Raw genomic sequence first — 25,841 nt, forward strand, 5'->3', positions numbered from 1 at the left:
ACTTAAATAAATAAAAGTAAAAAATATATATATTTTTCATTAATTATTTTAGTAAGTTTTATTAATTATATGTTTTTAAATGAGATTTAATAATAATACAGAACAGGAATAAGAAAATATTTGCACGGATATTTTAATTCAATAATTTAACAGAAACTAGTGACCAAATACTGTTCAAGACTATGTATCATAGTGAGTGAGTTTATTATTATTAGCAAATTTATAGTTTATATTACAAAGTAATTTAGTGTTCTACACAAGAACATTGCTGTCATAAGTATAGAGACCCTTATATATAAACTCATATACATATAGTAATTCAATCAAAAATAATACATACATATATTTAGTATAATGGCGTATATCAATTAGTAATTACAGACTTAACATTGATTATACTTTATTTTTAAACAATTGGTTACCTACAATGGTATAACAAAAATAATATTACAACTAAAAAAATACATTAAATAATATTTAGATTATATATTTTTAGTTTATTTTAATTTTTTATATATTTTACAACCTGTATTTTTGAAAAGAGGGAATATACTTTTCTATATTACAAAATCAAAAGCCTGACTGTTACTTATTTTTTGTTTTTTATTAGAGCACTAAGCACTTTCATCTCTTATAATCTGCATTAATTTTGTTTTGTTTTCTTCGGTATTCAATCATAACATACTCTGTGACTATGAATAATAAGAAATAACTTCTTGCTTTTGAGTTGTTAAATGTAAGAAGTTCGAAATATTATTTTTATGTAATAAAACAAATAATTTGTTTTGTGTAAGAAAATTTGCTGGAAATGAATAAAAACTATGAAAGGTGTACACATTGTAATCGACGTAAATGGCTGGCTACTGGATGTTTAAGAAAATGGTTAAAACCACTGGAATGTAAACATTTGCAAAGAACTATTGATAGCAAGAGAGACTACAATAACACAGATATAGTAAATACGGTATTTTTACCTGAACGGAAACCTCCCGTTAATACTAATAAGTTTGTGAAATTCTGGAAAAATAAACTCTTCATTACTGGAAGCGTCCGATCGCTACAACGATACTTTGGGAATAAAAATAGTGGTGGTGAATATATGTGTAATTTTAGCAAGGGAGCCGATAGTTACACAAAAGAAAATCAGATAGTAGCTGCTAAAAATGAAATTAGAAACGAAGATTTGGAAAGTATGCACATGAAGTGTCAACATTCAGATGGTCATTCGGTTTTGAGAGGGCATCATCAACACCTGTCTGTTGAAAGTTGCGCCATATACTGTCAACTATCCAAGTAAGCTTCTGAGTCAGTTTCAACTAAATTTATTTAGGTCTCAACATGAATTCAGACATAGTAGTATTCAAAGAAAATGTGCTCTAACAAATATATTTATAACTAAATTTCAGTTGATGTTAATTCAAATGAATTTATGTTATCAATATATGTCCAAACATATTTTTTATAAAACATTTCAAACATATTTTTCTTCTTCAGGCATGGTTGGTATTGGGGTGGTATAACTTCCAGTGAGGCAGAGGAGCTTCTTGCTGGTCAACATGATAATGTTTTTTTAGTACGAGATTCATATGACTCAAGACACATACTGTGTGTTTCATTCCGTTGTGTTGGACGTACTCTCCATGCTAGGCTTAGACATGCTGATGGACTTTTTTCATTGAACAATGAAACATTCGTGCCAGCAAACAGGATATCGGAACATTGTGCAACAGTAGATGTTAAGTCAAATTTATTTGAAATGCCAGTTAAATTAGCAAGACCATTAAATAGGTATGTAGCATATTTTGTTTTAAATGATAAAATAAAGAACATATGTACATTTAATGTAATTTTTTTACAGGTTTGCAAAGTTAGACTCATTACAAAAGATCTGCAGATTTGTAATAAGGCAAACTGTATCAGAAGACTTATGGAACAAATTACCACTTCCTTCTAATTTAATATCTTATGTTGCTCTTGGCAGTGACTACATTGCTCCATTATAGATAGCATAAAATAAATATATAAATAGTGCCTTAATCTTTCAAAGCACTTAACATATTTTAATCATATATTTACACAAGACATATCTTTTATGACTATGTAAAGTGTTAATAAATTTTATACAAAAATTTTATTTTAATAAAATCAATATAATTATTGACTACTGTAAATCATGTATTTCTTATTTCATTTACTTGAAATCTATGTAAAATAATTGAATAAAAGTAAAGATGAAGATGGAATAAAGCTAGTCATTTATTTAAAAAAATAATACTACAATTTATCGAGATATATTTTCATGCTGCTCAACTATTTCAAAGTGTTCATACCTAACATATTTTTTGCCTGAAAAAAAAAAATTACCCATTATACAGGATGAAACTATGAAAAACAAAAAAAAAATGTTATACTATTTGTGTACAAACTTATTTTTTTCTAAATTTTCTTTGATGTTTTGTAGTTGTATATTTAAGAAACAGTTTGGATATATTCAAAATAAAATTATAGTTTTATTACCGTTACAAAAGCTGCTGTTAATGTTTGTGGTGCAACAGCCACTGGATTTACATTAAGAGCTATTTGAATTAATTCGGCATCCCTTATTCTTGATTTAACAAAACTTCTAGTACCACTATTACTTTGAGTATTGTCAGTTAAATAAAAAAGTTCTGAAGCTTTGTAAATACCAGCCAAGCCAACTCGACGAATGTACCAATTAAACTGAAAAATGTCATTTCATAAATAGTTTAATTTATAGTTTTTTTAAACACTAAAGAAAATTTAAATGGGACTTACATCAACACTCCGGTCACCTGTATGGTAACAAATATCATCAACAAGTGAAAGCAGAGTAGCTAAACAATTAGGTACATTATTAGGAAGAGTTTGAATAGCCATTGCTTTTGGCCAGGTACTCCTGAAATTTAAGCCATAATAAATTAATAATCCCAAATAAATTACATTACCTAATAGAAGTCGAGAATTTACAACTTACTTGTAAGGATCAATCATTAAAAGTCTGGTCATTATGGCATTTTCTATTAATTGAGCAGGAACTTTTGATTCCTTCAATTCTTCTTTAGGCCACTATAAAATTGACATTATATAAGAAGATTGACATGAAATAAATTACTGTTTTGTTGATATATAAGATACTTACACTTTTCATTTGCTCAACCAGATTTTCATTACATGTAATATTAAAATAATGGACCAGATCTCCTCCTCCATTAGGAAATAATCCATGGGCAACACCAGGATACCCTACAGCTTCGGCTCCTTGTGCTAAAGATTCAATCGACCATCCTGTTTTCAGCACATAATCTAAAGCTTTTGCCAGAATGCTTCGTTTTATGTCTTCCTCATACTGACGTTCATCTTGCTCAGTCGATTTTGGTGTCAAAACTATTTCTTTATTGGTTTGCCCCTGGCAATAATGTCTAAATGTTTTTTGGGCATTACTAAATGAAATAGTTGTAATAGGCGTGAAAAGTCTATGACTTATCCTTAGAGCTGTTAACAAAATATTTTTTTCACAAACTATTTTATCAAATATCTGTGTAATAAATAAAAACTTAATTATATATACAATACATTGTATAATAAGAGGTTAAAAATTAGGTAAATGCTTTAAATTATTTAAAATATTTTATTTTTTAAAGTATTTTACATTCAATTATTGACATTTATTAATTTTAATGCACTCAGATAATCTTGCCACCAAACCTTCTATTAAATGAAAAGCATTCAATGCAGATTGAATTATTTGTTTTTTACTTTCTGTGGGTATCTTATCCAGCATGTTCCCACCAATATTGATTGAGATATCAACTTGATCCTCTGGCAAACCTTTCGAATTATTAATATCCATTAATTTTACTTCATAATGTGCTCTAGACATATTCAATGCAGTTCTCAGTTGTTTTAAATAGTCATCTTCAATGATTGTGAAGCATTCTCTAATTCCAGTTTTGTTCAAATTGTCTTTTAATGCCAGATATCTCAAAAAGTTTAATGCTGTTATTATTTGATCTGCTAACTCTACCAAATCAGATTCTGCACCGTGAGGTAAGAAGCACATCTTTTTTATCATACCCAAAAGTTGTGGTCCGGTAAAGCAATCTGGTAACTCTGATTCTCTAAAGGCCTCTTCGATTGAATTTTTGTATAATGATATTGCATAACCTATCATTCCTGAATGGTTAGCATTATTTAATATGTATTTAATAAGAATACTTCGTCCTTTATATTCAAATTTATTGATATGGGTACTTATGAGTTTAACAGCTTCCTTACGTAGAGACTCATAGCTAGAATATATGGCAATATTCACTAAACTTTGGCATAAGCTATAGTGAATAGAATATTTAAGTACAGAGTGTGAGGTATTGGTAGGATATCGATTAAGTATTTTTGTACACAAAGTCATACCTTTGGCTAGAGGGCCATATTCAGCAAAACTTAGAAGATGAACAACACAAAGCAAATTTGTATGTACAACATAACTAATACTGTAAACAACAGGAACTGTATTCTCTGGCACTTCAAAATGACCAGAATAAATTCCATAAAACAATCCAGATAGTGTAGTCATGTTAATTTTCTCTTTATAATCATAGGGAGATAACTTTTCTTCATTCTCAGTAAGAATATTTTGCGATTTAGGCTTAAGACTTTGTTTATGATGAAATTCTACATAGTCTAAAAATTTATTTACATTTTTAACTAAAATACAAATATCTTGAATTATAGAACTGCTGCATATCCTAGCTTCACTATTAGCATTACAATCAGGATCCAAATCTACATATATTAAAGGTTTCCCAAGCAGGCTAATTAAAAATGCGGCTAAGATGTCTTTAGTTGTATTATTTGTATTAGCTAATGTTATGCTTTTTATTAATGGATTATAAAAAGGTGGTAAGAGGGAATAAATCTTTATTATCCTTCTGATATTCACATCAGAGTCCATTAAAAGACGTTCCTTTCCTTCGAGTTGGTGCTCTGGTAAAGGGATAGATGTTATATATGAGCACATTGAATCCAGTGTAAATTCCAAACTTCTGAATCTTTTTGTAGATAATTTAATAAGAAGGTTTTGAACAGGCTCTAATACAATAGCAAACTGTGCATCATTTTTTGCCACTTGTATTTGTTCAATAAATTCAAACAAGGCTTCTTCAGGAGAGCATTGTTTCACTATATTGGCTAGCAATGTTTCACACGTGCCATATAGTGACGGTTTTAGAATCAATGTGTCATCCTCAATCTTCCCTATTACAGCAGTTATCAAATCCCAACAATTATTGGTCAAATCATTAGCATATTTCTCATTGACGGATGCACTAAGAGCCTCCTTATAATCGCCTGAATCCAGGCATGAAGATATTAAATCCACAACACTTTGTTCCATGATGAAAGATGTGGAAAGTAAGCTTGTATGTCCGAACTTTATGATCTCTGAAATTAATTTTCTAAATTGTAACACTATTTCTTTTTGCAAACAAAAACCATTGAAAATTAATGCTTGTTTGGATGTACAATCTTAACTTATCCACAAGATTATACTATATATTTCCATGTTTTAGTAGATTCAAAGTTAGTGGTCATTATGGAGCGACTATAAGGTTTCATCAATCTAATTCTTACATGGAAACAAATAATAACAAAAACATGTGTGTGGTTCTTGAACAAACCTTATAATAAATAATAAAATATCTGATACCCACCACTTAAAGCACATTTTTTGTGTTGGATTCTGGTACTATAAATTAACCTTAAAATATATTGATACGATAGTTCAGCGCATGTTACTCAATGTTTCCCTGTAGTATATACAATGCACTTTAAAAAAAGACCGACAAACACACAAAAAATAAAAATTTAGCCTTTTTGTATCATTCTATACAAAGTGAAAATTTGACAACATAAACCGCAATTATATTTATAAAACTATTAATAGTTTGTATTAGCAGGATTACAAACATATTATGATAATATTATAGTAATTGTGAAACTTACAGCAAAAAACCCTTGGCAACTTATTCATACTCAATATCTCTTTAAATTTAAATGTAGAATTGAATAAAATGAATTCTTCTTCAACTTTTTCCTTGTTCGTTGATGTGATTCAGTTGTTTTAAATTTATTAATTAAATCTAAATGAACATATAAAATCAATATATAATTATCGTTCTCGTCTTTTAGCTTTTGATTTTGACTGTCAATGATGTTAATACTCTATGTTTTTGACTAATAGTTAGGGATGTGTCAGTTTTATAAAATAACGATTTACGAATTGTATGATTTTTATTGTGAACCGTAATTCTAGACTCGAAGAAAAGTGTTAGAATTTTATATTAAAAAAAAGATATATGTACTTTCCTAGCGGAACATGGGCTTATTTTGTTTTTTTTTTTATTCTGTTAGTCAAATTTATAAATCTAAATTATTAAACACATAAAATAATATTAATTATAAAAATATGAATGCTTTACCAGTAGTGAGTTAAGAGCGCTATTTTGGCAATTTATGGAATCATCTCGTACATTTTGGTACACACTTTTTTTGGTGAAAGATCTACATAAAATACTTCTACTTAGAGGGCAAATGGAATGGAATGACAAATGGAATTTGACATTGGCAATTTGGATTTTAAATTAAAATGATAATTTATTATAAAATATAATGTCGATTATAAAGCTATAGCTATGAGAATTCAGTATTGTAAGCTTAATGATACCCTATCTCTTTTAAAACTCTTTTTACAGAACTTATAGCATTTGAATTGTTAACATATCTCCGCCAAATTATTCAAAATAGAATATTCTTCTTGTAAGACAATTCCATGAATACATTGTAGCTTAAACTATTAGCCCGTATTATTACTTCAATATATTTATTACATCCAAATATGGCTAATAAACAGAAGAATATATTTACCCGGAGTAAGCCTTTAATGAACATTTATAGTGGAGTAGATCAAGAAGGCAAAGAGGTAACTGGTGTTATTATACTTATTTAATACTTAAAGGATGGTTTGAGTGATTTAATTTAATTAATAAACCTTTAGGTAGAAGTGCGTGAAGATGCAGAGCAACTTGTGAAATGGCATGAAATATCAGATGCTCTTGTTGCTGCAGGATATTACAGAGCCCAACTACAAGGTTTATCCGCGTTTGATAAAATTGTCGGAGGCTTAACTTGGTGTATTGAACTGTGTGACATTGACATGGATATCAGTTTGTTATTTGAAGAGAATCTCACTATAGGCAAGAAAATGTATGTGTCTTTTTTTACTATTTAGTACTCCTTAAATGTTGTGTAAATGAATTCGAATTTTGACCCAAATCAGTAATCAAGTTATTTTTATAATCCTTTCATTTGTTTTTAGTTTTGAAGGATAGATAAAAAACCTTATAATACTTAAAGAAGGTTGATGATTGTCCGATTTCATTAGTTTTTGTGAATATAAATTATCACAAATTTCTTTTTAGAGCTTTAACAGAAAAAATTGTAAAGGTGCTGCCAAGTTTGAAGTGCCCTTATATTATTGAACCTCATCAAATACAAGGTCTTGATTTTATTAATATTTACCCATTGGTACAGTGGTTAATTAAATACTCGAGCGAATTTAGAGAAGCCAAAGAGGATGAATTACGTAAATTTGCAGTTTCTCAATATGAAAAAGATCATATATTTGAAGCAGATCGTGTTTGCTTCCTTCAAAATGAGAAACTGTTAAGAAACCTTATAGCTGTGCAGGTATATAATATAAAAATACTATTTAATTTTTATTAATTACTATGACATTAGTTTGATTGTGTGACATTTTATTAATGAATGACAATTATATAAAATGTAATTAAAAAATAAACATATTTTTTCTTGTAAAGTTGTTAACATTATCAGTAAAGCTTCCTTTAGTTATAACATTGATTTTAGAATCTCTACAAACCATGTAGAGTAAGAAAAAGAAAAGGAGCACTGCCTACAAATGAAATAGAGCAAGTAAACTCTGTTCTCTCTGAATATGACCAGCGTATGTTGATGCTTGTCTCCAACAGTCAAGATGAGGCCAAACAAGATGAGGGTCTCGATTTTCTGGTAAATCCTTTTTTTTGCATATTATGTATAAATACATATTACAAAAATTATATTTATATACTTTTTCTTTTAGTATGATTATGAAAAAGCACTTGCTGATCCATCAGAAATAACTACAGAAGTAAGTTTTCATATATATTTTTATGTTGTATTTAATTTTAAATAATTGATATTATATTTCATATGTATATTTTATAGATGGAAAGATATGTAAATGATGGGGAATATAATGAGGACACAACTAATACAAAAGTTCATTATGCTGTGCTGCATTCTGAGCTCACAGGTGATGTTCCAAAAGAATTGGAAGAAAGAGAAAAAGCTAAATACTCTGAAGATATAGATAAGTTGACTGAAGTAATAGACACTATGGAAAAAGACATAGAAGAGGTGAGAAAAGATCATGAAGTAAGAATGGAAGAAGCGAAAAGTAAATATGTCAATTTAACAAACAAATTGAAAAAAATAACCAAAAGACTTATGAAAACAGATGAGTATAGGTAATTAATGCAAAATTTTCATTTTGAAATCAAAAATAGTATGTGTTACTACTATACAAAATAACATTGTAACTTATGTTTTTTTATGTAATATAATCTATATATTAATTATGCAATATAATATATATCTTTATTTATTAATTATGCAATCTAAAATATTATCATTAATGCATGTGAGGATACATTACAAATGGTGCTATTATTTATTTTGTTCACTGCACATGCATTATGCAAAAAAAATTGTAAATATATTAAAAAAAAATTTGCACAATTAATTAAAATTTCTTTAAATTATTTTCAGTGAAAAAGCTGTTAAGGAATTTTATAAATCATTAAAAGACCTAGCAAAGGAAAGAAATGAGTTGATACAGTTAATTCAACACAGGGAAAAGGAGCATAAGAAACTTGAAGATGTGTTGAGGTATACTTCTTTATTATAATTCTAATAGGAACATTATTAGTAACTGAAATAATTATTAATAATTATCATTTAACACATTTATTCTTATATTGCTTAATTCCTTGCCTATTTAAATCTGTTTCGAAATTTGAAAATTTGTTTGGAAGCTAATTATAAAGTATTAAAAAATTTCATAAGTAGAAATTATATCTATAAAATGGTTTTCATTGCTTTAAATATAGTGATAATGTCTATAACTTCAGAGAAGACACATGATTTGAACAATAAGATCAACAATACTACAATATTTTTTAATATTTTATAAATGTATATTGTTGTTTGTAATAAGAAAACTATCGTGCTATATATATTATAGTATGTCTGTTGGTTTATGTTTCAGATTGGCACAAGAACCTAACAAAGAAATAGAAGAAAAGCCATTATCTCCAACAGAGTTAAAAGAGTTTCAAGAGCGTGAGAAGAAATTAAAAGATTACATCAGCAGCGTAAGAGTAGAACTTGGTCACCTGAATAGACAAGTACTGAGGTACTCCACGGCTATCGATGAAGTACCCGGAACTGCTGAACTGTTGCAGTATGAGAAGAGATTTGTAGAATTATATAATCAAGGTAATATATATATATCATTTAAATTAATTTTAAAACGGTTTTATTTTAAATTATGAACCTTGAAATTTTACTCTCAAGGAGTTTTTTCTATCAACCTATTATAGATATTCCTGTAGTTATCAAATATTTATAATAACCTACTTACAGTAATACAATTGTATGCTGTGCGTAAACAATTTTGTAAACCACTTTGATTCATGTGTTCTGGCCTATTTTCAAAACGGCATCCATTCTCAAGGAAGACTAGCCAACTGCACGGGACTTAATATAGTGCATTTGTGCAGTAAATATGATCCGATGGGTCAGCAAATCTTAATAGCCACCCACTCATCAGATATTATACCGCCAAACAGCAATACTTACTCTTGTTGTGTTCCAGTTGTGTTGAAGGATGATTGTGCTAGAGTAACTGTGTCTGGCACAAGGGACATAATACTTTAGTTACTATGGTCGGTGGTGCATTGGCAATGTAAGAAATAATTAATACATATATTTCTTTCAGGCCCAATGTCTATGAGTGGTAGTGACCACATTCCATTAGATAGTTCATTTGCCAGTTTGTCTGCCTATTTTTAATTTTAAAAAAGAAAACAACATTTTAAATATGTATTTTGTTTTTCAGTTTCATCGAAGCATAAGGAAACCAAGCAGTATTACGTGTTTTATAATACACTATACGAAGTTAAACTCTACACCTCAAAAGAATTGAGTTTGCTTAATTCTATTTTAGACAATTATGACGAGTAAGTAAATATTCAATTAAATGTAATTATGTCAATGACAATGATCGAAAATTAAAACCTATATATGCCTGTGAATGTCCCACTGCTGGGCTAAGGCCTCCTCTCCCCTTTTTTTAGAGGAGAAGGCTTGGAGCTTATTCCACCATGCTGCTCCAATGTGATTTGGTGGAATATATATGTGGCAGAATTTCAGTAAATTGGAGACATGCTGATTTCCTCACGATGTTTTCTTTCACCCTCAAGCACGAGGTGAATTATAAACACAAATTATAAAAATTCGGTGGTGCTTGCCCGGGTTTGAATCCACGATCATTGGTTAAGATTCACGCGTTCTAATCATTGCGCCATCTTAGCTAAAGATACCTATTTGAAGAGTGAATAATGATAATGTACTGAAAACTTATAAACCATTTAAGATAGAGCTTTTAGCTGTAGCTTTATTTGAACTGGCACTCAAAACTCCGAGTCAATGATGAAGTCGTCATTGTCATAGAATTCAATTAAATTTGTATACAAAATTTTATATCATCAATAATCCTGAAATTTTAATTATGAACCTGGTAATAAAAACATCAAGGCTCATAAAAAATAATGAAAATCCAAACTCTTACTATTGGAGCTTACTCCACCATTCTTCTCTGATCTCAGTTGGATACATGTGGCACATGCAGGTTTTCTCACGAAAATTGACTTCACCGCCGAGTATAAAAACTTATTTACTTGTACTTAAACAGACAATTATATTTTACTGGCAGCTCCACGCCTGATTTTTTATATGTTTGTATTTACTTAATTGTTATCTTCCATAATTTAGACTTAGTGGTAGTTTTTGGTATTGGATTAATACAGTTTAAACTTTTCATTGTTATTTATTAAATATTCAAACACAAGCTGTAGCTGTATCCTATTTATATATATTTATTATATACTTTATCAGACATTTTTGATATAATTGAGACGATGCAGATTACATTGCAATGATATCACAAAATGTATATATGTATATATTTATGTATATACTAATAACGTTGAATATTTTTTAGAGTTATGTCCTCAGCGAGAAAAAGAGAAGAATTCATGACGCAATTCGAATCTATCGTTGAATGGGTAAACCAAACCGTCAGGAAAGTAGAGCAGAAATTTAAATCTGAAAAGGAACAGAAGATGGCCTTACATGCGGAGTATTCCCGGCTGATGGATGTGCAGAGGCAGTATGCGGCTGCTTTGAAGAAATTAGCTGAACAGCGACATAAGTTTGAAAGAAACCAACATTGAACGCTCTACGATACAGATATATTAATATTAGAACGGTTTTATAAAAATGGCACTGGGCACCGTGTCAATTTATAAATATTGGTTGAGATGTGGATATTCTCACTGCTGGAGAATTTTATTGGTTACATAAGGCACTCCTTAGTATCTAAGTGAAATATAATTGTTATATAAATAAAAATATATTAATCAATAACTGTTTGTAGTGCATATAGCAAAGCTATTAGTAAATCGCATGGTTGTCCACAGGCGGTAGTAGTAACTTTCTATCAGGTGAGCATCCTGCTAGTTTGCCCCCCTATTAGACTTCGATTGGATCTATATTAAGGAGCGCCTTAAGTAACTGATAATCGCGTCAGAGAGTGGCAGTTATTGCGGATTAATAGAAACATTAATTACTTTAAAGACCAATATATTATTAATAAGCAATGTGGTTCTAATAACGCAAGTAGTAATATATACTATTTTCGCTTTTGCAAAAAAAAAAACTAAAACTATAAACACGAAATAAAGTCAAAACTATTATGTAGATAATATAGTAATATATTAATTTTATTTTATTTTATAGAGTATGCTGCTTTAGATATTGCTAGGCAAATGCAATTACAAATAGTAATATATAATATATAGCAATATATAATCTAAGAGTTAGGCTATAGGTGAGTATTCAATATTTAAATTATTGCTTCACGTGAATGATTTTATATACCTCGAAATAAAAAGCGGTTTCAATAATATTTAGTTAGCTACAACAATAACAATATAAAACGTGACGCGACGGCGAATCATGTTAAAACAATAAATTCCAAACTGTACTTTAAGACTGATATAATTATGTTTTGTATTGTTTATGCATTTTTATATGAGAATTTCAAATAAAATGTATATGTTAAAGATATTTTATTTAGTATTTAATAAACCTATTTATTACATTTATACACATTCATAAATGTTACATAAATAACCGTTCCATCACAATTATTTATTTACATCGTAATAATTTTTATTCGACTACCAACGAAATGAAGTAACGCTCACTTCATTCATTGATCCTAAGTCACGTGATACGAGTAAGCATCAGGTGAAGAAGGCAAGTCATCATGCAGAGTAAATAATTATAATCAAAGCGTGACCACGCTGCTGTGTGAATGGCTTTTATGAGAGCTAGTATGGCCATGGCTATGGCTCTGACCATGTGATTGACTGTGAGAGTTTCCACTTGACTTCTTGTACATGGTGAATGATATCAGTTCTCGGTTCGCATTGGTCATCGCCATGGCATGTGATACAACATCGTATCCCAGCAGACCATGGATTCTGTTCACGAGTACGAGTGTAAGGCCCTTCTGCGTTACGCGTACGGTCCGTTCCTGATCGGATGAAGTTGAAACTACCATACCGAAAGATGAATTCATCTCCTGAAATATAAAAAATAAAAATATAGCATCCTGTTCACACGTGCATGGTTGTCTACACATCACAAATAAAAAAAACGATTTACGAAGACAATTTTGTTTATAATATTTTTAAAGTAATCGAACGACGTAATTGTAATAATGCGACAAAAAAATTACCAGTTACATGTAGGTACAGGTTATTTTCCAATAGCTTTTATAAAAACCGCTATTTGATTGCTAAAAAAACATTTACAGTGAGTGTTATTTGAATGTCATATTCATTTGATAAAACCTACATAAATTATCCCACATGAAAAGTGCACCTGTATAACTTAATTAATGTTAAAAAAAAAACAAATTATTTTCTGATAACCAACTCAATTATTTAAAATGACGTCAAGTTTTATACGTACTCAAATATTTTAATTTCATTTAAAAATACTTCACAATGTAAGTTGTTGGAAGCGATAACAATGAGCAGTTGTTCATATTTCAGCTGTGAGGAATCTTATTGTTTGAAACTATTTAAACACGGAATACTTTAATTTAATTTTTAATAGAATATAATTATTCTTGATTAATATCATTTTACAAGTAGGCAGCTTGAACTTGTTTGTCGAGTGGTCTAGCAAATAGCAATAAAAAATAAAATTAAATATAATCATGTTCAATAAAAATGCTTTACTTTCGATTGTGATATTTTGTTACTCATAATACGCAGGAAATAAAATGTTAAGAACTAAAACTTTATTTGATAAAATGCAATATCTCTTTTTTTTCATAACGTACCACAAACTACTTATAACAGCGTTTTTTTAAACTATTAAAATAAAGCCTTTTCTTAATATATTTGTACTAACAACAATAAAATTAATTATTATTGATTTAAATTTTTTTTAGAATTAAATTGTTTATAAGAAATATTATTAAAAAACTAAAGTTTGCATTTAGTCCAATTATTTCGTTAAATAAAAAGAACCCACCCTCACAAGCGCAGCTCTTTCTTCGCTTTTCAGTCCGTAGACAGTTGCTCCATCATCTTTAGATAGATGCGGCGCACTCAGGCTGCCCATTACCATTATATACGGCATATTTTTATTTATTTGATATATTTTATAGTCACACTACACATCGGCTGCATCCAGCTCGATACAATTTTTAGAATTTAAATTTAATATTCAACGACGAGGATCGAAGTTCATTGTAAATACAGTTAAGATTTTTTATTTAATTAAAATGTTTAAGCGGTCGAGAACGGCGACCGCGGTCGCGACAAGTTGTGTACTCGTGTGTGAGTGAACTTTGCCAGGTAAGCAGCGGCGACGCGCGACGTGGTTCACAATGGGTTTCAATGTGTGCGGTCCAGGTAACTCAGCCCGCGTGTGTGGAGGGCGCCGTGATGACGAACGTCACATGGCCTTCACGGGTGCTTGACTGCTTGCACGATTTGCGCTCGCGCAGTGCGCACTACAGAGTTAAGTTACCGATAGACCACTGAAACAAAATAATTACATTGCGTTCATAGCATACCTATCGTCTGAGCTAAGCTAATTGCATTATTTATGAGCAGATAACCCACATTATGCAATTGTGCATAATATCGATTCATAAATTCTAGATAAAAATGGCAATTACAAAGACGGTAGTCATAGAATCATATAGGTAAATATATAAAATATAAAAAAAAAAACCAAAGTTAAATCGAAAAAGGTCTATTACGTTATTTTGTTTATAATTCCTCGTAATATTTAATGTTTTACATATCACACACACGGATAAATTATTTTAAGTAACTTATTAAATTTAAATTAAAATACATTTAAACTCTAAATGGTACATTCGTACGGGCGCAATCATGCGAATTAATAGATGAATTATCCTCCTTGTTTATAACTTTAAAAAAATTGACAGAATAAAATGTCATAAATCATAATATAAATAGAAAAAGGTAAATCCGCCTTTTGAGCAATTTGCAAAGAGTAAAAAACACAATTTAATAATTTAAAAAAACCATACAGGACTGGCAATTATGAGTCACTCTATGAGCAGCCCTCGGAATATTCAACTTGGTAAAAGAGGAGTTTCTAAATTGTTTAAAGTTGGAACTAGTACCTAATTGTATCAAATTGGATTGGCATGCTCATTAAAATGTGAGAGAAGGATGTGGGAGAAGGTTCATTATTTAGTCCGCCTCGCTGCTACAAGGCGCATCAGTGGAAATACATTCATCCGATATATCTAGGTTTTCTTACGATGTTATATTTAACGCCAACTTAACGAAAAAAACTTTAAAAAGAAATATCGCATGCACCTGACACCGGCGAGCCCCTCATATCCCCCCCGCCCTCTGTTCCCCTGGGGGTAATGTATAATTCGTTCTTCCAGTGTTAAAAAAAGGTAGGTGGCGCATTGGCGAAGTAAGGAATCGGTATTTAATTTTTTACAGCGCCAAAGTCTGTTGGCGATGTAAGAAATATTAACACTTACCCATTTGCCCGTTCAACTAACAATTTGGTGCTTGCCCTAACTTGGACCACCGATCTTCGGTTAAGATCCACGACTTTCAAACGATTGTGCTATTCTAGAATAAAACATAACTGTTTTCTTCATTCAGTATTCGAAACATATCAAAAAGCCCGGCTAGTCTTTGTACAGACAATGGCTGATTTGGCGACTCGAGCAACCAATGTAAAGTGTCTTGAAAGCGCTGGAGTATTAGGTAAATGTAAAATTATTTAGCTAAAATAATTATTAAGATTAATTTAAGTTATAGTAATCAGGGTTGCGATCGTATATCAACTCTTTCTTAAATTGGGATAGATACAGGTATTACGCGATCTACCTAAATTATTACCCCTGGTGCTGGATAATAATTTAGGTAGGTAAGCTTGAAAATGCCTGACGAATTAGCTCGTTCCAAATATAACATGAATCGACCGTTAATTTTATTAGATTTTAAGAGGAAGATCTATTAACAAAATATTATATTAAGAATTTATTTAAATCCATATTAAAGTTCTCGTTCGGATCAAATTATATTTGTAAAATTTATTTATATTAATAATGACTAATACGTTTCAGATTTGTTACGTCCTTTACTTTCTGACGGTTGTAGCACAGTACGACAATGCGCGGTGATGGCAGTGGCGCGACTCGCTGAACATGACGAGAGCGTAGCGCAACAACTGCTTAGTAGCGGCATGCTTACTATCACTCTTGAAAATCTGAACAAATTTAATGTAAACTATCATTTTAAATAGCCAACATATTCAGTACTTTTAGTTTTTACAACAAATTACACGTGCGATCAAGTTAGGTACTTACTTAAAATTTAGAACTGTTACTATTTTTAAATGAATATAAAATCATACTCTAATAGTTGAATTATTTCATTAAAATCTATGTGAGTGACAGTATTCTGTTTTATATCAACAGGTTTACTACAAACGATCGGCGCTGTACTTAATAAGGGCCATTGCGAAGTAAGATTATGTCGACAAAAACTTTATTCTTGCTATTTGAACTTCACATAATTGAAATTCTATATTACAGACATAATGAGGATTTAGCTTCAACTATTGTAAGGCTAGGTGCCTTAGAGCATATTGTCTCGTGCTTGGAAGATTTCGATACACAGGTACCTTTTGTTTTTTTAAGAATTTTGCATTGTGTCAATAATTTAATCATTAATATTTTTCTAAGGTAGTTTTTTTTAATTAGTGCTTATAGTATAGGTACCGCAAGAAGGCAATTTCTCCTCTTACATGGTAACCTTTTTATACAATTAGTTTATTTTCAATAAAGATATAAAACGTAATTTTTAGTAGTTTTTTATTTTTATATTAATTTAGGCTATATTCATAAAGTATGGCTACATTTATGTAAGACGTATCATGTTATAATTACCTAATTATTTGATATAGGTAAAAGAGAATGCTGCTTGGGCTTTGGGATACATAGGAAAGCATAACGAACATCTGGCAGGACTGGTTGTAGATGCTGGAACGTTGCCATTATTAGTGCTAGCTTTTCAAGAACCCGAAATGAGTTTGAAACAGGTTTACAAATTACATTATATTTTTGTTGCTATCAAATATAAAGCCCAACATGAATTTATTAAATTTGTGACGGAACCCGTCAAAGTAAACTAAGATTTTAACAGCTTCTCTTTATCAGATTGTCGCTGGTGCTTTAGTAGATTTGGCACAACATAAACCAGAAGCCGTTGTAGATGCGGGTGCAATATGTCACTTAGTACGTGGATTAGAAAATCAGGATCCTAAATTAAAGGTTATTATAACATAGTTAAAATACTAGGTCATACGATTTACCAAACAAATGGGTATTTATTTCGTTTTTACTGGTAAACAAAAGAACGTTAAGAAGTCGTTATCATGACTAATAATTCCATTTTACGTAAATACTTTCGGTTTATATTTCATCCATTTCCTTGACGGGATTATAATGCAAAAGTATCTATCTGTTTGTTTGTTACATCATCACAACTCATACTAAACAACTGAAACGATCGTAATGATTTGTCATATGGTAAGATCATCTTGATCTGAATAAGAAAATATGTTTAGAAGGATGGAGGATAATATAATATTGTCTTAGAATTAATATTTACAATTAAGTAGTCTGGTCTCCCAGAAGATTATTGATAACGTCTTAAGCTTGGCTGCATAATATTTTTTTTTTTTTTTTTTATATTCGCCGGGAGGGCAAATGACTCTACTCCACCTGATGGTAAGTGGTAGTAGAGTCCAAACGCGACGACGGCCAGTACAGACGGGAAAAACGTTCTGCACTAGCCGCCTTCGCCTTGCCGGCCCGCAAGATGCCTCTTCACGCCTCGTTTGAAGGAACCCGGGTTGTAAGAGGAGGGGAACACGTGAGCTGGTAAGGAATTCCATTTTTTGGAAGTGCGACAAAGAAAGGAGTTGCCAAATTTCTTTGTTCGCGATGGAATTGATGTCACAGTTAGGCGGTGACATCGAGAACCAGCTCGCGTGGACTTAAGAAGGAAGGGGGAAGCAGGAATTAGAGAGAATAATTCCTCAGAGCACTCGCCGTGATACAGTCGATAGAAAGCGCTCAGTGCTGCTATCTCACGACGCAATTGTAAAGGTTCAAGGGTGTTTGTGACCTTTACGTCGCCAATAATGCGCACGGCACGTCGCTGCAACCGGTCCAAGGCCTCAAGTAGGTACTTAGCGGAGCCATCCCAAAGGTGCGAGCAATATTCCACGCAAGACCGTACCTGTCTTTTGTACAGCAGGCACAGTTGTTGTGGCGTGAAAAAGCGCCGTACCTTGTTTAGAACTCCGAGTTTCCGTGAAGCTGTTTTTATAACAGCCTCGATGTAATCCCTTGGACTAAGGTCGCAGCGAACGTCAATCCCCAGCATGGCGATTTTGCTTTGCATCACCAGCGGAGTACCACAGAGGGAGGGAAGAGGGGAAAATGTTGACTTTTTCGCCGTGAGAGCGCATACCTGTGTTTTCTTGGCATTAAACTCAACAAGATTATCAGAGCCCCATTTGGCGATGAGCTCTAACGTCCTATCGAGTTCAATGACAAGATTCTCCCGCCTCTCCTCAGTTTCCGCCCGCCCAGCCACTGCGCGTCCGTGGTATCCACCATGCACTGTACTATCATCTGCATAGCAATGTATGTTCCCAAGGGAGAGCATATCATTGATATGCAAAAGAAAGAGTGTGGGAGATAGCACAGATCCCTGGGGGACCCCAGCATTCACTACATAGAATTGTGAAGCGCAACCATCTACTAAAACACGAAGGCTACGCTTGTGTAGGAAGCTGGCAATCCAGGTGCATAGCTGAGCAGGCAGACCATATGCCGGTAGCTTGGAGAGAAGACTTCTGTGCCAGACCCTGTCGAAAGCCTTGGAGATATCGAGGCTGACAGCCAACGATTCTCCATGCTTGTCGATAGCTTCACCCCAGAGGTGTGTTACGTACGCTAGAAGATCACCTGTGGACCGTTTTGGTCCGTTATTGCAGACCATACCATGTGGACCGTTATTGCAGACCATAGCCTCTATATGGCATCAAAAATTACAAAATGCACAATATTATATTGGCCGTTTAACTTTTCCTTCATACAGCGCAGCACTTTGTGCGCGCTGGGTGCAGTTGCTGGTGCGCGAGCGGCTCTGGGCGAGGCGGTTGTGGCTGGCGGCGCACTGCCACCCGCGCTGCTGCACGCCGGACACGATTCAGCACCCGTGCGTCGCGCTGCTGCCTGCTTGATGCGTGACATCGTCAAACATTCCGTTGACGTGAGATTGAACAGCCGAATTTTTTATTGTCCTTATAATATACACGTAAATACACATAGGTAATTATATGCGTGCATCACCAACTAAGCAGTAACGATTTTCCGACATTTTAAATTTATTAAATATTGAGCAAATATATTCTAGCATAATAGTTCTAAATATTTATTCTTACATTTTTACTTGTAGTTGGCACAATTGGTGGTAAACACTGGCGGTTGTGGTCCACTAGTTGAGTTATTATCAGAGAGCACAGGTGGTGCGCGCGTACCTGCCTGCATGGCTCTTGGTTATATAGCTGGCCAATCTGATCAATTAGCAATGGCCGTTATTGAAGCCAAGGTATATTTTTACTAAAAAAATTTGTAGATATGGTAATATACATATTATATGTATACATATATATAACATTAACATAAAAGAACAATTCTTAAAAGTTATATTTTGGTGTTGCGATTTTGAACTTTTTATATGACTATTATTTTTTATTATGTTCTATTATTTCTGAAGAATACATTTATGTCTTCCTTGAGTATGATATTTTTATTTATATGTCCATTGATTATTTTAAATAACTTTTTTGAAGGCAGTAGTTATACTAGTAGAAATATTGCAAAACAATGGAGAAGATTCTGACTTATGTGCTGCTGCATGGACCCTTGGCCATATTGCAAAACACTCTCCACAGCACAGTCTGGCCATTGCTGTTGCTAATGCTTTGCCAAGATTGTTACAGGTTAGTTAGCATTTTAATATGCATTCCATAGGAAGACATTGATTCCATTTTTAAAAGTACAAAACTTTATTAAATTAAGAAATATCCAAACTCATCATTTATATCAGAAGTTTATTTATAGTTATATACAAATCCAAAGTCATCTGGAGAGGTTAAAGCAAGAGCTTTATGTGCTCTCAAACAATCTCTTCAATGTTGTTTACACCGGCCGGCTCTAGAACCACTACTTCATGCAGCACCTACCTGTGTTCTAAAATATGTGCTGGCTCAATATGCTAAGGTAATAATCGCTTTTTTAGTATAAATATTTTAAAATTTTAAACTCTACAAATTATTAATGTATGTTGTTTGTTTTATTATCACAGATTAAATGATTTATTTCTACTCTAATCTAGTATACTGGTCCATCATCAAGTGTGTCATCTTCATCTTCATAATCTTCTCCATTATCAAAATAGTTATTGGCGTAGTCTGTGCCATCATCAATTTCCTCTTCTGGTTCTTGTTCATCCAGCAGCTCCTCATTATCGTCATCTTCTTTTTTGACTTCATCTTCATTTTCATTAGTTGCCAGGCCTGTATCTTCCTGAGATTCTTTCTTCTCCAATGTTTGTAATCTTTTTGCTATTTCAGTAGGGTCGTCTAATTTTCGTTTGCGGGTAGTAGTGCGAGTTCGTCCACCGTGTGGCCTTAACTCGGGTGGCATGTTTGCCCAAATACATTCTAAGCCTCTACCTTTTTTTGCATCTAAAGCAAGGAGCTTGTATTTGTCAGAATATCGTTCTATGCCATCAGTCCGTGTATTTGCTTTAACGTATGCAGGTGACTCGTGCAAATACTCAATAAATTGATCCTTTACAATAACCATGTAGTCCATCGCGGCGTCGCAATTTAAGGGAAGTGGTTTTAGTTCTAATTTTGGATATAAAGGCGGCGGAGCTAAAATTTGTGGTGCATTATCAGCCCGAGTAATGCCAAGAGCTTGTAACTGTTCATGAGTTAATGACTTTCCATTACCTCTGCCTTTTCCTGCCATATTACCTGGGAATAACTTTATTTACCTACCTTTTAACATTGAAACAAAATTGAAACTTAACTAATAATATCTTTGACAATTTGACATTGTTTATTTTTCACTAAAGAAAATGGCGGCAGTCTTAATTTATACAGCCCAGTATTTTTTCAAATTTCATAATAAGATTTTACTAGTAATTTCATTTATAAAATATAATATTACCATATGTTAAAATTTAGATACTTCCCAATGATGCACGAGCTCGAAGATTATTCGTAACAACAGGAGCCTTGAAAAGAGTTCAAGAAATTGACACTGTCCCTGGAACATCTCTTAAAGAATATGTTAATATAATCAATAGCTGTTTTCCCGAAGAAATTGTTCGGTATTAACTTTTTAACTAAACATTTTTTAAAGTAATAGTCAATGGTAATAAAATGATGTATTAAGTTATTCGACTAAAAAAAATATTTACTTTCATTTTGAGTCTATATTATATATACTTTCAGGTACTATACTCCAGGCTACTCCGATTCATTGTTAGACAGAGTAGAGGCTTATACCCCTCAGGTACTAAAAATGAGTTTATAAATGTATTAAAGAAATAAGTAATAAATAATACAATAATAATTATAAATTTAATTTTTAGATTCCAGAACTATTTACAGATAGGGTACCAAGTGATTGTCAGAGCGAATTGACACTTGAAAATGGAAATTAAATATTTTTTATAAATATAATTTTATTTAATAAAATCGTTTTAATTGTTACACTTTATCTATTATTTACCCATTGTCCAAACCAATTTTTGAATTTTTACGGTTCCTCCTCCAATCGCAGTAGTTTCAATAGCCATTGACTGACTGATGACACTGTAACTATTAACTTTATATTATTAAAAACTTCATCAAATGAATTTATAGTTTAACGAGTTATAAAATATATCAGTAATTTAATAGGAGACGTAACGGTTGTCCCTTGTTAATATGATGAGAATTAAAGAAGAATTTGTTTTTGTGAATTATGTTTAAAGTACAGTTCTTGCAAATCAGGAAGGCGAGTAGTTTTTATTTGTGGTTAAACGTGTACATGCATATTGCAATAGTGTGCGTGTCTGACGACGCGGTCAGTTGCGAGCGCGCCATCGCTCAGGTTAGTTGTGTTTATTGTTCCCGGACGCTAATTGCCGTGAAGTACTGTCAGCATGTCAAAGCGCAAAGTTATCCATAGCGAGGTAAATTGTTTTTTTTCTAGTTTTGACATTAAATAAAAATGGTTATTTTTTTAATTTAAGTTATTGTTTAGTTTTGACTTTTGATACTTATTCAATTGTATATTTTATTGTTTTTAGGGTCGAGCAATCATTGCTAAAGTCTTTCACTTTCTTAAAGATGAATATAGTTTTATGAAAGCAAATAACAGTGATGGATGTGACCTAAGTCCATTAGCAAACATATTAGAAAGAACTGCCCAAGCAACAGGCGTCAGTGAACGCACAGTAACTAGGATTTTAAAAGAAGAGAAGGAGTTGCCATCGTCATCAACCAAGTTTACTTCACCCATGAAAAAGCGACGTAAAAGAGACGTAAAAGCGACAGTTCCGTAGAAGATTAATGCGACACATTTTTCACATTCGTAAAAATAGATGGAAGTTTGTTATTAAATAGTTCCAGCCTAACCTTATTTTCATAATTTTGCCATATCTTGAGTTCAATTGGGTATCCTTAAGTCTTAAGTTTCGCTTAAATTACCGTCAAACTTAAACCCAAATGTAGAAAAACATAATTTTATTTTAATACATTCCCTTACTTAGTATTTTAAATAATAAAAATTTTAGTTAAAAAGTTTTATGTTTTATTTTAAAATCAATTGAACATATAAAAATATTGGTATTATTTTTATGCTAACCATACCCGCTTTCGTTTTCACGCACACTTAGACACGTATACGGACACGTATTTACCACAAGTAAATTCCGCTCGACTTCGTGATTTGCAAGAACTGTAGTAACGACAAACAACTACTTATATACGAAAAAGGATTAAATTATCCCATGCGATTTGCTATTATTTCTGCTATAAACAATAAACATAACTATTCTTGATTAATATATCTCCGTTTATATTACAACATTATTCCGGTAAAATACTTATATTAACAATAATTTCAGTTTCAAAGTTCCGATAACAACTTTGCCGACATTCAAAACAGCATTTTATCGCGAATTCATAGTGAATATCATATTCCAGATCTTGACCAATGACATCGCCTCATTACAATTGTTTATTAGTCTTTACTACATTTGTGTTTGGAAGACACCCCGGACGAATTATACATTTGATGCCCGTTTATGAATTTAAAAAAAACTAATAGAAAACTAAAAATATGTTTTTATTAGTAATAAAAATAACCACATACTTTATCCACTCATTTTTTAACAAGGCACATAGAGTCTGGCCAAAATAGATATTTCAATTCACGATAATTCGTATAGAGTTAAAAATTGGTATACTCTTACATATAAAATTTCCCTTGCTTTTTTCTCGTAAGCAGTTCATATTATAATAATGGTTTAGGCACAAAAAATGTTCAATAATTTTTTTTTCTAAGAACTTTCATTCCTGAGATATCACCATTTGAAGCATCGACAACAATGTAATGTACTCATGTCCCATGAAGTACATTATATATAGTTGTCCTATAAATGTAGGTAAATAAGATAACTTTACAGGGCTGTAGGCAGGCTGCTTGCAAAAATGTTTATAAGCTACTATAGGAAGTATACCACTTTAAAAAACAGTAAAAAATTAGCTTCTCATGTTCACATTTATACACAAACTTTGAAAAATATAATATTCGAATTATTGTAACTTGACTAATATTATTTGTGTATTTGGTCAGGTCATTGTTTGTCAGTCAGGAAACGTTTAATTACGTTGGGTAAGTACAAGTAACTTTCCAAACTCTATCAGAATATCATACTTAAAATTGCCTGTTACCTTTTCTTGCAGTACGTACGGAATAATTGCGCATTAGTTGTTTTGATCTTTTTTATTATTACGTCAATACCTTTTGAAATTAAAAGGTCAAGTAAAGTATCTAAGTAGCAAAGTTGTTAAGGCTTTAGGGCCGCAAAAATAACTAGGTCAATAGAAGGTGCCTTGGAGTACTTCCTGTGTTAAGAATTTCGATTTAATTTTTACGAGAAAAATGATATAGTTGAGTATCATAGCAAACATTCCAACTGCACCTGGACATTTTTTTTTTAAATGTTACGTATGTTAAAGTTTTGAAGCTAACTATTATAGTTAGCTTCAAAACTTATTATTAGTATTGTTCTGTCATTAATTGAATGAGTGTATTTTATATATTTGTATTATGTAGCATTATTTTACGTACTTGAATCCACCTAAAATCTGTAAGACTTGGTCGCCTGAAATGTCGACTTCAAAGAAGCCTTCCATATTACTGCAATTTATATGACGACCCAACATGTGTGTTTCCAAATTTTTAGCATCCGTTGAAAGTAATCCCTATAAATACAAAAAATCAAATGTGACAGATTTAAAAATTAATGTTAACGTCCACTTATATATTTAAAACAAGGTATAGTTTCTATCTTGAATACCTAATTAGTGCTAACTTACCTTTATCCTACACGAAGTTTCACTAGGGGTTTCAAACTCCGTAACAATTATGTAATGCATTTTATTTAGATGAGGTTTCAATTATGCAGCAATTTTATATAAAATGATGCTGATATACTGAGAATAGTCGAGTGTTATATATTTTATCACAATTTCCGGATGCGGTGAAGTGATTACACTATCACTCTTTGCTTATGGTGTCCACAAATATAATTATTGACCTTTCGTTAGTACTCATTACAAAACAAACTATTCAAACCAAATTCTTAATGGTATAGAAATAGACCTGCTTATAACTGAAATTATACTAATTTGCTTTTACAATATTGCAGTTTTGTACTAATTTGTCAAGATTGAACATTTTTAATATCTATATTTCTATATTAATATTATAAATGCGAAACTATCTGTTAAGGCTAAGCCTAAGCTAAGAAAGCTAAAACCAAATAACATAAAACTATTTTTTTTTGTAGTTAGCACACGGATGAAAACTGGTCTATTTAGAAAAGATCATGGATACAACCATATATAAAGAATAACATAAAATTCACCGACGTCGAATTTCCGGTTTATCCCTGTTCATCTGTTTTACGGTATATGTATGAGCATTAATCATTTAAATCTCAAGTAAATAATACAAATTAGAGTTAAAATATTTTTATTTACTTTATATAATAGTATTATACAATTTATACGAATAATTATCGATATTTTTATTTTTTTAGCTTTACCTATGCAAGTTTACCAAACTATAATTTTTGTAGCTTCCTTCCTTCCTTTCATTTGATCTAAATATCTCGCCAGCAAGAATTTTCTAGATTTAAATTTACAATTCCGAATTTGGGCAGTGATCATCAGTAGCTTTTTTTCTGAAAATAAAAGAAATACTCTTACTTGATGTAATATGATACACATGTGAAAATAATTTTAAAAATAATCAGAATTAATAATTCTTCAAAACAATCTAGATATATGCTTGTCAAAATAAAATCATCATATTGAAGTACTAAATAAAATTATTACAATACTGGAAAGATTTTCAAGACATTTTTTTTGCTTTTCTTTTAATCATTCAAGGCAAATAAAAATATTAT

General features: G+C 31.5%; 6 protein-coding genes across 9 annotated transcripts; 3 read left to right on the forward strand and 3 right to left on the reverse strand.

Moving 5' to 3' along the window:
• The first annotated feature begins 669 nt into the window (after positions 1-669).
• On the forward strand, positions 670-2,149 carry LOC126774367 (suppressor of cytokine signaling 5-like). Its single transcript, XM_050495855.1, has 3 exons — positions 670-1,293; positions 1,495-1,788; positions 1,859-2,149. The coding sequence occupies exons 1-3, from the start codon at positions 809-811 to the stop codon at positions 2,001-2,003; spliced, it is 924 nt and encodes a 307-aa protein (XP_050351812.1). The 5' UTR covers positions 670-808; the 3' UTR covers positions 2,004-2,149.
• An 83-nt stretch (positions 2,150-2,232) lies between these two features.
• LOC126774366 (ubiquinone biosynthesis protein COQ9, mitochondrial-like) lies at positions 2,233-6,220 on the reverse strand. Of its 2 annotated transcripts, XM_050495854.1 has the most exons (6): positions 6,022-6,220; positions 3,161-3,513; positions 2,996-3,087; positions 2,797-2,917; positions 2,518-2,721; positions 2,233-2,346 (listed from the first exon to the last, which is right to left on the reverse strand). In XM_050495854.1, exons 1-6 carry the CDS (start codon positions 6,047-6,049, stop codon positions 2,311-2,313), a joined length of 834 nt encoding a protein of 277 aa, XP_050351811.1. In that variant the 5' UTR covers positions 6,050-6,220; the 3' UTR covers positions 2,233-2,310. The 2 variants fall into 2 exon arrangements, with proteins under 2 accessions (XP_050351811.1, XP_050351810.1); XM_050495853.1 differs by lacking the exons at positions 2,233-2,346; positions 2,518-2,721; positions 2,797-2,917; positions 2,996-3,087; positions 3,161-3,513 and adding an exon at positions 3,643-5,460.
• Positions 6,221-6,694: 474 nt separating this feature from the next.
• LOC126774150 (coiled-coil domain-containing protein 93) lies at positions 6,695-11,713 on the forward strand. Its single transcript, XM_050495500.1, has 10 exons — positions 6,695-6,997; positions 7,073-7,281; positions 7,497-7,764; positions 7,945-8,106; positions 8,180-8,227; positions 8,305-8,606; positions 8,908-9,027; positions 9,407-9,636; positions 10,259-10,379; positions 11,423-11,713. Exons 1-10 carry the CDS (start codon positions 6,914-6,916, stop codon positions 11,652-11,654), a joined length of 1,776 nt encoding a protein of 591 aa, XP_050351457.1. The 5' UTR covers positions 6,695-6,913; the 3' UTR covers positions 11,655-11,713.
• A 2,387-nt stretch (positions 11,714-14,100) lies between these two features.
• LOC126774151 (sperm-associated antigen 6-like) lies at positions 14,101-21,870 on the forward strand. 3 transcript variants are annotated; one of them, XM_050495502.1, is made up of 14 exons: positions 14,101-14,357; positions 15,663-15,767; positions 16,130-16,287; positions 16,484-16,530; positions 16,601-16,685; positions 16,972-17,106; positions 17,225-17,338; positions 19,179-19,352; positions 19,539-19,691; positions 19,936-20,085; positions 20,207-20,365; positions 21,340-21,485; positions 21,610-21,670; positions 21,750-21,870. In XM_050495502.1, the coding sequence occupies exons 2-14, from the start codon at positions 15,707-15,709 to the stop codon at positions 21,819-21,821; spliced, it is 1,515 nt and encodes a 504-aa protein (XP_050351459.1). In that variant the 5' UTR covers positions 14,101-14,357; positions 15,663-15,706; the 3' UTR covers positions 21,822-21,870. The 3 variants fall into 3 exon arrangements, with proteins under 3 accessions (XP_050351459.1, XP_050351462.1, XP_050351458.1); XM_050495501.1 differs by lacking the exon at positions 14,101-14,357 and adding an exon at positions 14,950-15,117; XM_050495505.1 differs by lacking the exon at positions 15,663-15,767 and having other exon boundaries at positions 14,278-14,357.
• On the reverse strand, positions 20,177-21,218 carry LOC126774152 (DNA-directed RNA polymerase III subunit RPC7-like). Its single transcript, XM_050495506.1, has one exon. It carries the CDS (start codon positions 21,119-21,121, stop codon positions 20,477-20,479), a length of 645 nt encoding a protein of 214 aa, XP_050351463.1. The 5' UTR covers positions 21,122-21,218; the 3' UTR covers positions 20,177-20,476.
• LOC126774153 (uncharacterized) lies at positions 21,729-24,852 on the reverse strand. The gene is made up of 3 exons (XM_050495507.1): positions 24,748-24,852; positions 24,500-24,633; positions 21,729-21,978 (listed from the first exon to the last, which is right to left on the reverse strand). Exons 1-3 carry the CDS (start codon positions 24,805-24,807, stop codon positions 21,882-21,884), a joined length of 291 nt encoding a protein of 96 aa, XP_050351464.1. The 5' UTR covers positions 24,808-24,852; the 3' UTR covers positions 21,729-21,881.
• Positions 24,853-25,841: the final 989 nt, after the last annotated feature.

Source organism: Nymphalis io, chromosome 16, assembly GCF_905147045.1.
Source record: "Nymphalis io chromosome 16, ilAglIoxx1.1, whole genome shotgun sequence".
Classification (NCBI taxonomy): Eukaryota; Metazoa; Arthropoda; class Insecta; order Lepidoptera; family Nymphalidae; genus Nymphalis; species Nymphalis io.